At 40.1% G+C, this 14,373-nt stretch overlaps 1 protein-coding gene across 4 annotated transcripts in view; it reads right to left on the reverse strand.

Annotated features, from left to right (window-relative positions):
- Window positions 1–11,722, reverse strand: part of STAB2 (stabilin 2) — an 85,727-nt gene extending 74,005 nt beyond the window's left edge. For 3 of the 4 annotated variants that reach the window (XM_065037189.1, XM_065037179.1, XM_065037171.1), the window contains exons 1-5: window positions 11,405–11,633; window positions 7,521–7,654; window positions 6,672–6,787; window positions 2,395–2,480; window positions 1,523–1,592 (exon numbers count right to left, since the gene is read on the reverse strand). In XM_065037189.1, coding sequence (XP_064893261.1) covers window positions 1,523–1,592; window positions 2,395–2,480; window positions 6,672–6,787; window positions 7,521–7,654; window positions 11,405–11,488 — 490 coding nt within the window. In that variant the 5' untranslated portion in view covers window positions 11,489–11,633. Of the gene's footprint in view, window positions 1–1,522; window positions 1,593–2,394; window positions 2,481–6,671; window positions 6,788–7,520; window positions 7,655–11,404 lie in introns of all 4 variants that reach the window. The other variant, XM_021284689.2, reaches the window with a different exon arrangement.
- Between the last annotated feature and the right edge of the window lie 2,651 nt (window positions 11,723–14,373).

The following is a 14,373-nucleotide window of genomic DNA, read 5'->3' on the forward strand; positions in this document are numbered from 1 at the left end:
TCCTGTGTTCATGCAAATCACCTACACTAATTAATTAGTGACATTCTACCTATGTTACTAGTCCTAATATAAAACCCAGGAACATCTGAGGTATTGCTGAAAAGCAGTTAGTCACAAACGCACAGTAGTTATAGGTGCTTGGAAAACCTGGAGAAGCTTAAATATCTGAAAACTGAAGTGTAAAATATTGCTTAAATTAATATGCTGTTGAGTCCTCTGGTAGCTGCTCGGAAAATAATTACATTTACAATATTGAATTCATTCAAGTACCCTATTTTCATGAAAATGTTGGCTCAGTTAAATTTCTGTGTATCAACACTGGCATCCAGTGGACAACTGGTGGAAAAAAACGGCCTTTGCGTCAGCAGTGGTGTAGAATGAGCATAGAAAGGCCAATACAGATCGTTTGAAGTGAGACCATTCGTGACTCTTTTCTTAAGTAACTGCTTGTAGATCTTGAGGGAACAAAAAGATTTTTAGTTACAGATAAACAACTATTAACACTTAAGAAAGAGACGTTTCTTAATATATATTTTTTAGGCAGCTTTCTGATGTTTTTGTTTAATGCTCAGCAGGGCTCAGGAAAGTAAATAAAATACTAGAAATCACTAAGAGACAGGCAAAACTGGAAAATATATGAACGTGTACACTTGCAATCCATACACATTTTAAATACTGCACATAGCTCTGGTTCCTCCCTCAATGTCCTGTTTCCCCTAATAGAAGTATGGCCAACCGGTGGAAGGATCTACCAGCCAAAAATGAAAACTAAACCAATTTTTTTTCCCCCACACTTTTGATCAAATTATGGAGCTCCTTGGCACAGAATATTGTGGAGAGCAAAAGCAGAATTGTACTCAGAGGCAAGGCAGATGATTTATGCAAGTTGTATCTCCAATAGGGGATGCTAAACTATGACTTTTGGCCTGATTTGGAATGGCCTTTTTTGGGTCCAGTATACTGATTTAAATACCACATGAGTATTTTGTGCGTTAATGCAGAAGCTCCAGTTTGTAGATGGGTTTAAAAAGCATATCAAAAAGCTGTACGCCACTACAAATTAAGTGTTTGTATGTTCCCGCCCAATATGTTAAGTATCATAACAACCTCCTGTATTCAGAGAAAATAAATGCTAATGCATGATTTAGGGTGAAAAGTGGATAACATGGTAAGTGGCTATCAGGGAGGCATACCCGCAGGAGCATGCAGATGATTCTAATCCTTAATTTATTTGACTTTTGGCTATAACAAATATATTTAAGATAAGATCAAGATATTTTTGTTGTGCTACACTGAGAGTGTTGTCTGTACAGTCCTGAGCTGAATCCAGCCCCACTGTGAATGAGGAAATGAGTCGATGCCTATCTATTATACTTTCCCCGTTGTGTTCCCTGAAGCAGACAGCAGCTCCTGATGGGAAACCTTTAGACCCTCTACCCCTTTCGCTGGGATTTGGTAGTGTCTGAATACAGCTTTCCCTCACCCTCCTGTCACCACTCCAGTTAAGAGACCTCAAACTTACCTGATGTGCAGTGAGGACCAAATAAATTATCTTCAGCACATTTTTCACAGGCCGTCCCACCAAAACCTTTCTGTAAATTACAGGATGGAAATAAAAACATAAGTTTCTCACCTATATCTATATAGATAGATATATGCTTAGCAGCCTGAAAACAGCATCTTTAGCTGCCAAAAGAAAACAACATAGAAGGTTCAGTCAGCAAATCAGAAATGACTACTGTGATCTAGAATGATTATTTTTCCTCTCCCTGTCTTTTTTTTTTTAATTTTAAATGTAAATTTTTAGCCTGTAAGACTTCAGCTCAAATCAGATGTTCTGAATGTCAAGTTAAAAACAGTGATCAAGCCTAATGCCCAAATCATTCTTACAGTTAGTTAAGTTGTATTTTCTGACTACTTCTCACTCTGTGTATTGTTTACACGTCCCCAGATGTCCTTTTGATGTAATGGAAAGATTAACCAGTAGAGGGGGAAGTAGAAAAGATTTGTTGGAGTTATTAAGCACTGCACATTGCATTCTCAGCACAGGAATATTGTACTGAGAGTATTAGACCCAAGTATAAGTCCTTTACAATTAGGGGAAAAAAGTCATAAGTAATAACACGCTCTTAAAAAAATGAGGAACTCAAACCACCTGTTTCAGGGAGATGAGACAGAAGAGTTCCTTAATAATATCACCCAAACATGTTTGAGTCTGTAGAAATAATAGTGTGAAGATTAGTGCAAACCAAACCAAAAATGAACACCAAGAAGGTAATCTCTGCTATTTTTGAAATATTTTCTTTAATGTATTTATACAGCATAACATGCATTATTTCTCAGCAGAGCTTACACGTTATTGTTGTATTTTTTCATTTAAAAGAAGAGACATACCTGACAGGTGCACGTTCCATTCCCGTTTATACCCTGGGAGCAGCGTCCTCTCCTGTTGCATGGTGACGCAGCTCCTCCTGGGCAGGCTAGAAATGACAATGTTAAAGCCATCAGTCGGCTTGCTCTGACCCTTCTGTTGCCCTTGGATATTAGGGGTGACAACCCTGGAGGCTGCAGGGTTTTGGGCCACATAAGAGCCTCCAGTCACTGCTGCCATTTTGCAGCTGCTCAAGTCTTCTCATGAAAATCTTGGTTTCAGTAGAGACCAGCACCTTCTCTAGTACTAGAACTTAAGCTAGTGACTGTAATCAATAGATTGTACAAAAATAGTTTTCTCATTCTAAAGTACCATATTGATTTTGTCCCTGCTGATCCACCTCTTTCTGCAGACACTCTAAACTGTTACATTTTTTTGTATGAGTTTGCCTGACTGCTTCTTCTATTTGTTAACACAACTCTGACTGAGAATTTGCTATCAGAATTATATTTGATGTTAAATTAGAGTTTAAATAAGCCTTTTTATTTTGCCCACAAATTGCATTTACTTTTTTGTGGAAAGTTTTTTCATTTTACCTGCTACCTTCCATAAGACAGTGATATTTAATTCCAGTGACCTAGGAAATTGAAGTTTGGGTATCTCATAACCCATTTCTGCCCAATGGGCTGTGGACACTAGTAAAACGTGTGTGCCAATGATGCTCTATGCTCTTCAGATCCTCTGGTGCTCAAACATGATTACAGGCAGTGGTAACCCAGGTGAGACAGAGTCTGATCAAAACCCCCAGACATCAGGAGAGGCTAAGGAACAATAACTGCATCTCCAAATCAAAATAATTTAACTTTTTGACTGAAATTTTTCAATATTCAAATTTTTAGTAGAAGGAAATGCATGTTTTTAGTCAGATTATTCTGTACTTTTTTCCCCCTATAAGACATACACTTTTATAGTTGTGATGCCTCTCTGTGGAAATGATTTACTAAGTCCCTTCCCATTAGGAATCATAATCCTGATGCAGGTGGTATTTAAATGTTGCAAAGTTGAACTGTCCTCATAGGATTTCTGCTGTACCTTAGTGGTAGATTTATTGCTTATAAAGAGTCTCAGTTTGTTGTGTGTCAGCTAAGATGGGTAGCACGGGATTTATGCTCCCACTGAGTAACTTAATCCTGGTTTAGAGTGTTTAAGTGATATGGAAGTTTTCATGAAAATTAATTTGATTTTGTAGAGTGATGAGCAAATAAATGGATGTATATATGTATACATCTAATTTTAGTGAGGGCTTTGGATTTATATCAATTCATCAGTATTCCTTAGTTACGAATTTGTGAGGTCTGTTGGATCTAAGTGAGCTTTTTATGAGAAAAAACAAGAAATTTAGAGATGAACATTTTAGTGCAGTTTATTTAATACATACTGAAATAAAAATGATTTATTAAGAGTTGAGATAGAATAACTGGAAGTGAGGTAGAGTAATAGATGCATATACTTTAAACTGGTTTTAAGCAAATCTTGTTTTCTGGGCACTGTGTGATAGCTAAATCTCATCTTTAGGACTCATACTGGTGCAAACTGTTTAATATTTGGTCTGAACTGAAACAAATTTAACTGTGATTTTACTTAATATGCAAAGATAGAAAATACCCAGAGTTTATGGTATAATTTCTAAGAAAGGATACTTTAAAATTGTTGACAAAATGTTGTGGTTTTTTTTTTGCAGTTGATATTAATTACCCTTCCCCTTGTCTTCACTGCCTCTTGTCTTTTGTTTTGATACCATCACCAAGGGACAGTTTATCAGAAGTTTAGCAAAATTGCCACATTGTTGTGGGAGTTTGGTCAGGCAGATAAAGCACTTCCCCTGGCTCGTGGGGCCGCGGGAGGCAGCGCTGGGACACCAGAGCGATGCTGGCACGAGCCCGGTGCTGGGGAGAAGGGAGACCTTTGCTTTTGTTGAGGATGTTTTTCTCAAGAAGTAGTAAGAAAGAGATGTTTCTGCTTAGCTCCTACAGCTGTCAGAGACTGAAGGCCAGATCTTTATACCTAGGCAGAAAGAGTTGAAATCTATCTGCTTTTTTTTTGGCTCATAGGGTTTAATTCAGCACTTCCTACATGTTTTCAAATGCTGACTCTTGGATTACTTCTCTTCACCTGACACCTTGCAGGCTGAAGCAGGGGCAGAGCTTGTAAATATGTATTTTGGACCACATATTTTGACTGAATTATGCTTATTATCTTTCCTCTTGGCTTTTTTTCTTTTTGTTCAGTTTTTACTTTTTCCTTTATTCTTACAGTGCCTTCTACTCAGTTGTTCATACTATGCACCTTTCAGTTTGTACCCAGGCTTATCTTTGGAGCCATCCAAATATTTGCCCAGAGTGGAAGGCTGAGCTGGGGTAGGGAGTAGCTCCCACTGATGCCCATCAGTTACACATCTGGGGCATCTAAGCTCCACCAGCTTTGACATCTGTGGCTGGATTATACTGGCAGTGTGAAAACGCTGTGCCCTTTTCCCTTGGACCTTTTCCATGCAGTGCTTTTCCCTTTTTCCTTGATGTCTTTTACAGACGGATGGCATGCAGCTCATTGTCTCAGGGTGCTTCATGGGGAGGGAAGTGGACAAAACCTCTTCCACTCACACTGTGTATTTCAGCATGCACTATCTTTTAAGGAAGTCGCAGTGCTATTTAAGACCTAATTTTGTCATTACTATCAGATGCTTAGTGTTGAGTAACCCCTAGTCAGGGATTTTTTTTGGCCTCAGGAAGGACCTGCTTTCCTCCAAACACTTCAAGGCGCATCGTTTGTTCTTAGAGAGATTGAGATAATGCAAAGAGCTATTTTCTTCCTCCAAATGACAGCAGAAACAATGCTGAGACCTTGATTCCTTTGCATTTTGGGGCCAGGAAGTTTGTCCAAAGGAAGAGATGGCTTCTTCACCTCTTCAGCCTCCTGCCTGAAGCACTGCAGGCAGGGCCGTGGCTTAAGGGCAGCGAGCTTTGTCCCCCTCTATCATAGAATCACAGAATGTCCTGAGCTGGAAGGGACCCACAAGGATCATTGAGTCTAACTGCTGTCCCTGCATTGGACAACTCCAAAATTCACACCATGTGTCTGAGGGCTTGTTCAGTCTCTTCTTGAACACTGTCAGGCTTGGGGCCGTGACACCTCCCTGGGGAGCCTGTTCCAGTGCTCCACCACCCTCTGGATGAAGAACCTTTTCCTAGTATCCAACATAAACACCAACGCCTCTTCTGTGGTCTCCCAGAATACCCTGAAGCATGGGATGACAGTCACATGTAATGTTGCCTTCTTCCTACTGGGCACTGGTGCTGCATTTGGTGGAAAAGTGGTAAATCGCCACACAAATGGTCATCTTCAGAAGAAGACAGGACCACACACTATGTACTCAGCTATTCATCTGTCTTTTCTATAGAAGTATCTGTGAGTTGGAGTTTGGCTATTTTGCTTTCACAGATAAATGATTGGTATCTACATCATAGTTCAGGTCATGTTAAAATTATTTTTTAAAATCAGTTTTGTGCAGAAAAGTATTTCACAGACATTGAACCAGACCTTGACCCCATTAGCTAAAGGAGGAAATGCTCTGTCTGGGAGGGAGAAGTTCCTCTGCAGATCTTGATGCCCACCTCAGCAGCCTGGTTTGATGCATTTGTGTGAAGATGCTGAAAGGTCTTTACTGGGGAAGGGGCAGCAGGAGAGGCACTCCTCATTGCCTCTGCTTCACTAAAGGCCTTTAGCTTTCAGTGGCAGTTCAAATAACTTGGAGGGAAAAACTCTTTCAATTTGGGCTGAAAGAAAAGACCCTCCTTGCATCAAAAAGTAAAGAATTAAAGAGATTTGGAAATTATTTCAGGCTCAGGTGAGGGTATTTTTGACCTAAAATGAAACACTGAAACCTGTGGTTTGAAAACTTTAAATTTAAAATCCATTGTGGGGATCCTCCCAAGTGAAAAGTCATTTTGCAGACATTCACTAAAATGATTTGTTTTGAAAATCTCAAACTCAAGGGGGTTCCCTGAGTTTTTGTAGTTTTTCTATTATTCTTTCTTTTTAAATGAAACTTTGAACATGCTTTTTTTTTTTTTTTTCTTCAAAACCTCTGTGTTTTGCCTGAAAACTGCTGTTTATTTCCACTCCTGTAATAAACTCTGATGAACAAACTTCTCATGGAAATAGTTCTGGGAACAAGAAAAATCACTGCTTTACTTCGACTCAAACTCTGTCAAAACAAACAAATAAACAAAACTGAGCTTACCCATGCAGTCTGGGCCCCAGTGCCCCTGGCAGCACTCAGGTTGTTCAAATTCCTTCATGCAATGATGCCGACATCCAGGAAAAGAAAGTGTGTGTGTTTTAATTTCTAGGTAATACCTGAGGAAAAGAAGTTGTGGCTGCTTTAGAGTAGTTAAAAGTCTCCTATGGGGAAAAATGAAATTCTTAACCTTTTCTCCTTTTGATGTCAGATAAAAGCACTTTAAGCTTAGTTGTACTGATCCGTTTTTTCTTCATTAAAACATACATTGCACATTTATGTCTATAAAGATCCTTGGGACTGTTTCTTTTGCATAGTATATATATATATTTTTTTAATTTATGCAACTTAAACACAGCGGTTTTCTCTAATTTTTTATTTGAAATAGCATTTTAATAAATAATTAATATCAAAGATCTTTTAAATGCTAAGTGAGCTTAAAATAGTTATTTACATTTTCCCTAAAATACTGCTTTTCTTTTTTTAATCTGAAAGAGAGGCTTCAAATTTTTCCTGCCTTCCCCCACCCCTATCTGCTTCATATATAATATATCATATGAATGATATATAAATATCAAGTATGCAGAATAAAAAAGGAAGTGATTTTCTGATATTGCTCGAAATAAAATCTTTTAGGCCATTGATAGCAATGTTTGTTTTCCTCATATCCCTCATGTTGTTTGCTCATTAACTTTAGGCTTAAATTCTCTGAGTGAAACTTGAGTTCTGGAGTTAGTGAAGCCATGTTTCTTAAGAAAATTGAATTCTAATAGAACATTTGTAGTAAGAATGAACATTTTGTATTTCATGGAGAACAATATTAATGGTAAAAAGCACAAACAGAAGGGATACCTGCAGTCTGGTATGCCAGTCCCATTAGTAATTTTGGTGTAACCAGCAGGGCACCGAGTTTCGAGATTTAAAGAGCAAGGTACACATTCAGTTTTCATTCGAAGGAGCAGCTTTTGATCACACTGCTTCTTCATCTGTAATAGGAAAAGATGAATTAAAAAGAAGGAAAAAATTCTCTGCATTGGTTTAATTCCACCCTCAGTGTGATTGCTGAAAAGTGACAAAATTAACTCGTCTTTATTCTCACTCACAGACACAAGCTCTGTCTGTTCAGCAGGAGCTCCCAGATCTAGAGGTAAACAAAGTAATAGACCACATATTAAGGCTTTGCAGTAGTCTTGTTTGCACAAAATATGTCTAACCACTGCAGGATAAATGCTTCTAAGTGTCATAGCTTTTCTGGAAATATTGTATCAACAAATGCTAAGTGCAGACAGGCTATCAAGACAGCATCAGCCTTTAGTTCTGAAGTTCTTTCACAAACCCAAGGCAAGAATGGAGAACAACAAGTGCTGGCAAGTGCCTTCTCCATTCAATGGCAAAATTAAACATAAGGTGTGAAGGAAGTTGCTCGTGGCTCCATGCACACAGAGCACAGCTCAAGTCTTTGGTTGTATCAAAAGGCAAGTTTCATATTATCAGCACCACTGTATCGAACTAAAGGACTACACCTGATATTTTTAAATTGACACAAAAGAACGATGTCTAGTTTTTCATTGAAATCTGGCCTGACCCCACTAGAGCACACTGAGAAGTGCAGTCTCCTTTTTCTTTTTTTCTTTCTTTCTTTTTTTACCTAGGGAAAGCCACAGAATGAACGCCCGGCTTGGGAAACCTGGCCATAGTCCTCCAGATCAACTGCCAAGGGCTTGTATCCCTTGTTGTGGAGGTCCCAGTTTCAAGAATGCAAATCTGACAAATGCCTTGAGAAGGTGGCAAAAGGGAGAAAAGGTTTAGGGTGTTGTTACAGCAGTGATATTGTATTTTTTGGTTGTAAAATCATAGATTTGAAAATGACTGTATACCAAAAATAGTGCCTATTTCCTACTACTTAAACAGCTGAAGTATTTTAAAGAAAAAATTCTTTGCTGAACTCTACCTAATGTTGGCTTTGTCTTCTTTCTGAGTGTTTGTAGAAGTAAGTTCATAATTCACAAAGGGTGAGAAAAGATCTAATGTCAAAAATGGTCTTTAAAAACCAACATATAATAATGAATGAAATAGTCATTCTTGGAGAGGAAGTACTCTAAATTGGTCCATTTTCTATTCCAAGATAATGATTTATCCACTGTGCTCCAAGTATGGACCCATTTAGGTGATCTTAACCCACTCGAGCAATATTGACCATGACATGCTTCCTGTCTGACACAATAGAATTGAACTCTCTGAATGGGATTTTAATTAAGCAGCCAAGTAGTCAATTAAAGCAACTTCTGAATCATTGCCAGGCCAACGTGAGGAAATGCTTAAGGTTTATCTCAAAAAACTGTACCTCTCAACTGTGTGTGCGTGCGTGCATGTATGTAGGGGCCAGTTCTAGCAGCATCATCCATTTGAAAATATTTCAATATGCTAATACTTGTCTATTCCAAGCCATCACTTCAAAGGATGGGGCCTGTTGCAGTGCTGTCATGTGTTGCTCAATGGATATCTTCCAGTAGTTCTGTCCAGGGATTCCCAAGCAACACATGTGCACGTGCAATCCTGTGCTGTCCAGGTAGTACTGGACCTTCTGGGGCACATGTGGGGTGTTGCAGCCTCATTGCAGAAGCTCACAGTTGGCCTGGGTGGGTACACTGGCACCTTGGGCAGGATTTCTATATGTGCTACAGTCTGGTAGTCCTGCACGAAGCCTGCATCCCAGAGGTTTCTCCCCTTGTTAGTTATTCTTTCTTCACTGTTTGTGACAATAGCATATTTATTTCAGTAGTGAAGATTGTGAGGATGTATCACAGACACTGATAAGAAGATTAGCTTGCATGAGCTCTGAGGGACTCAGCTTAATATTAATCACCCAGTTATAAGTACATTTCAACACCTATTTAGTTGTCAAATTTTGGTCTTTATAAACGTACTGTTGAAATCTGATTGAGTAACATTCAAGTCTTTGGGTAGTGAAACCTCTTACTGTTGCGCAGATGCATTTCAGGTGTCTTTGAAATAAAAATGAGACCATTTTCCAGATGAGGGTATAATGTGGATACAGCTCAACCAGACACTTGGCAAAGCAGTGGCGAGCAGTGGCCTGCTGGGAGCAGCCTCCCTGCCCTCTCAGCAAAGCATGATGCTGGCGGGCACTGGTCTGACCTGGCTCTTTGAGCTTTATTACCAAGGCGGCTACCAAAAACTCAAACCAGAGCATCTCTGCACCTTGCTTCTCACCCCAAACCACCTTATAAGGCACCAACACAAGGGAAGTTTTGAACACTTCAGGCTTTTCAAAACCCTGGTGCTCAGCACCAGTGCAGCCACCTTAACAACCCATCCTTAATGGGAGATGCCTCATGCAGCAGAGCAAGAACCAGCACAGCACAAATGTGCAGTCTGGGCACATCTCATTCCTCTGAGAATTTCCACCAAGTCAAATCAGTACTGTTAATGTTATCATAAACTCAGAGTGCTGGCTGATTTTGCTGAGTCTTTAGCCAAGTATGCTACTGAAGCGTGCTCCTTGCAGGTGCTTGGGTTAAGCCATTAAGACTCCGGATAAACTGCTGCGCTTATAGGATACTAACATTCAGAAGTGAAAAAGCTGTTGGTAGGAGCAGCTGAAATTATCTCACTGCAGCACTTGCCGTCAAAATGACACCCCACAAAATTTCATTTTTGGAACAAGAAAATTTCAAAGACATTTTGAAAATATAAAATCTAAATAAAAACAGGTTATACACTTTCCTTACTATCAGCTATAAAAAAATGCTTGTTTTAGACTGGTAGGATGATTTCCACTTTCATTTCCTCATTTCCCCTTTTTGCTGTTAGGAAAATGAAAGGAAAGTGCTTTGTTAGTGGTTGGTTTTTTTTAGAGACAGAACAGTTTAACACATTTCCCAGTAAGTCTTTGTACTCTTCAAAGTATTTTATTTTCCTTTCAAAACAAACAAACAAAGTAACCTCTCTGAGCGGCTTTGTCCACCCCTCCCAATTTCTACCTGTCCTTTTGTTTCCTATTTTACAAGTATTTTTTCTCCAGAACACAGTAATTTAAAGCCTCCCATTGTGAGACAGTTTAAACAAGTGAATGTCTCACTGTTGAACTCCTGGTTCAGATTTGTAACCTAACATTTTCTTCCTCTCTATGAGGGTGGTGAAAACAGATTTTGTGATATTCCACAGATCCATAGGATTTGTACACGACAAGTGTACCACTTCCCCAAAGGCTACAAATCTCCAACTTATAACTTCATACAATTGCTTCCAATATCTCAATTCCCTAGATTTTTTCCCACCTATCTGAAATAGCTTTTCCTCCTTGTGGTTAGTAGAGTGGATAATTTTCACTAGTGGATAATTTTTTTGCTTTCAGCTTCTAACTTGTCAGAAATGCTAAATGTTTTCTTTTGTTGCTTTTGATGAATGTGTCAGCTACAGTCTGTTGCCAGGTTTGCCATTTTTAGACACTTTTTCAGTGTACTCATGGCATATCCTTTGAGCCAAATTCTCCTGTGGAATAAACAGAAGCATTTCTGTTGTTTCAGAGGACAGAATTGCAGTGCTCTGAGTTTATAATCCAGTGTCATGTACACCAGTGACTGTTAAAGTGGGATTTTCTTCTATAAGGTACTTCTCTAAGATAACTATTCTAACAGTAAAACAACCCACAGTCCTATTGTGTAATACAGGCATGTAATAATTAATTACTTAAATAGAAAGACGCTTCTTACCTCATCTGAGACTTGTGATGTCAAACACAGTTTCGCTGCAGCCAAAAATGCCAAAAATAATAAAACAACTGGATTGTTTTCCATTGTGAAGGATTTGATTTTTTTTTATTCCTTCAGAGCACTCCAGACATGAGAACTATAATTCTGACGTAAGGAGATTGTTAGAGCCGCTATTTCTTTTGCATTCTTAGGCAAATAGTTTAACAGGACTCTTGTCTTCCTGAAGGAAAATGAGTGAAGGATACACCATGTGAAGCTTGCCTGCAGGCAGGATAAATTCGAAAATGCAGGGTCTTTGCTGAAAGTTTTCGCTGCAAAGCTGAATAAACTGTTCCGAACTGAATGACAGGATATCCTGATGGGGCTCTGTGCATTTATCCCTCTCTGTTGACAGTGCAAAACCAAGGACACTGAACTGTTGTGACAGAAGATGTTTTCTGCTCTTAGGTGGGCATGGATAGGGGACTGGTGCTTGTTATCGTTACAGTTGTTCAACTGATCTAAGGCAGAGCAAAGGGTCTCTGGAAGTTGGCTTGTCAGCCCAAATAACGTAAGGATGGATCCCATGAATGTGGTTCTTGGAGGAATACAATAGTACCGACTTTATATCAGGAGGCCAAAAGAACATCTTCCAGTTTTGGTTAGCCAATAAAAAGGGGATTAAAAAAAAATACATATTTATTACTAAATAATTTTGACTGATTTCCTGGAGCAAAGCAAAAGAACACTAACTTGGCTATGTTGCCTGCATATGATTGGGAGGGGTGCGTAGACAGACATTTTAAGTTGTCCAAATCAAAATTGTTTCTCTTTCTTCTTGGAGTTCTTCAGTTATTTTCTAGTGCTGCTCTTTGCTGCTGCTCTGGTCAGCTTTGTAAGGGCAACCTCTCCCATTTCTTAAATAGCTAAGAGTTTGTCTGCTTCCACAAAGCTTTGCTTTGTGCCCCTGACATGAATTTTCAATCTTTTAAAGGCAATCCATAAGCATGCCTTAATACAAAGTTGCATTTTAAAACTATGGTACGTTTTTGACTGAAGAATCCACAGAAGTACAGTCTGGTAAAATATAGTGCTTAATCCCACATTCCTATTTGTAGTCATTGCTAGATGATGGCATTCACCTTTAGACCACAAATGTGATGCTTGATGAAGTTGTAACCTATTATCTTGAATTCTGCATTGTTTTCCTAAAGAACTTAGTGGTGATACATTTATAATACACAAATTCATTTACCGTTCTTCTATGCTCTAACTGTAAACTGAAAAATTGCTGGTAGGAGATGGCAGGGCAAGATGTTTCCTGCAAGCTCATCAGATCCTGTTCCTTTCTGCTGTACAATGAGGAAAGTTAATCATTTCTTGTTTATGCAGACAAGATAGCAGCCAGTGGTCGTGACGTACACGCTGATGGTACATGTGGCCCTGGGACTTGCTGCTTCTCTTTTTGGAGGTCAAGGCCTTTCACGCTACTTCAGTTTTGCATACAGTGTATAATCTGGCCTGGCGGAAAGAATGGCTCAGGTTTTTCTCCAAAAGAGCAGAATCCTGGAGGGTGTCCTCTCCCCTGTGATGATAGCCCATGGTTGCATCCCATTCTTTGTGGCACGTTTGCAGGAAAAACTTATCCTCCCTTTTCTGCAGCTGTGCCTTGCTGGAGCATGGGCAGCGAGGCTATCTGGACAGGGTTTGCGCAAAACACATTTGCCTGGTCCCTGTGTATGTGATGGCAGGAGCTCACAGATTCTGCAGCAGCCTGAGGTCAGATGGGTTTCTTGCCTGTTGCCACTTCAGACAGCCCAGCGATGAAAAGAGCTGTAAATCAAGCACGTCCCTTTCCTGTCCTGTAGATCGAGATAAAAAGCAACATGCATCAACTCTCTTGTTATCTGCTCTTACCTCCCGTATAGGCATTTGTGTAAAGTAAACCCTTTTCCCCTTTCCTTCCTGTCCCTTCGTGTCCAAGTGGGGCCTCCCCGCTAACCAGCATGATGACCGCTTGCCCTGCTCTGGAGGGCTCAGCCACCCTTTCCTTGTCTTGGTGATGGGACTGTTCTCATCCCCAGGGGTTCAGTACACACTGTGCTGTGCTCTAACTATACCTCTGCCTGGCCAGCTCCTGCCCAATGCTGAGCAGAAATACAGGCTAATATGTCACCTGGCATACCTGGCTCCCTAGGGATTTGGGGGGTGGGAAGATGGCACCCCAACACTCTAAAAAGCCTGTGCAGTATGGCACCACTGCTGATGGCAATGTACCTGCTACTGGCCAGGGAGATGGCTACTGCCAGCAACCTGATCTTGTTGAAGATGTCCCGGCTCATTGCAGGGTGATTGGACTAGATTACGTTTGAAGGTCCCATCCAACCCAAACTACTCTATGATTGTCTGATTCTATGATTCTGCAGGCTGGGACCCATGTCCTTGCTCCCCTTCCCCTGCTGGTGTCTGGGTCACAGAGTGCTGATTGATCCGCACACCTCTGGGGACCCCAATGGTGATTTCACCCAGCAGTGTTGTACCCTGCACATAGCCATGTTTGTGACAATTTTCGTCTTGGTCCTCCTCCAGCTCCTGCCCTTGGGGTATTTGTATCCTGTCCTGGCTACCTAGCCCATGTATTTTTCTGGGGCTGTCCTCCTTCAGAGTCATGGTGACAAACTATCACATTCTTGTTATCTTGCTGCTCATGCAGCTCAGCTGAGACCTTCATGCTCTTTAATTTCCTATTCTTACACTTTCCTGGCTCTGCCTTTTTCTGTGTCCAGCTGAAGTGATGGAGGCATCTTGGTTCTCTTTGGTTCCTACAAGAAGGTGAAAATTTTGGAAGTCTTAGATGACAAATATTGAAATACAAATATGTCTGTTGAATTGGTCCCCTTGGATTTTTTTTCATAGTATTGATACAGGTGAGGGAAGTGAGAACAAGGAATGTGGAAGTAGCAGTGACTGTGGGAACAGATGCACCTGAA

This window comes from Columba livia, chromosome 1, assembly GCF_036013475.1.
Source record: "Columba livia isolate bColLiv1 breed racing homer chromosome 1, bColLiv1.pat.W.v2, whole genome shotgun sequence".
Classification (NCBI taxonomy): domain Eukaryota; kingdom Metazoa; phylum Chordata; class Aves; order Columbiformes; family Columbidae; genus Columba; species Columba livia.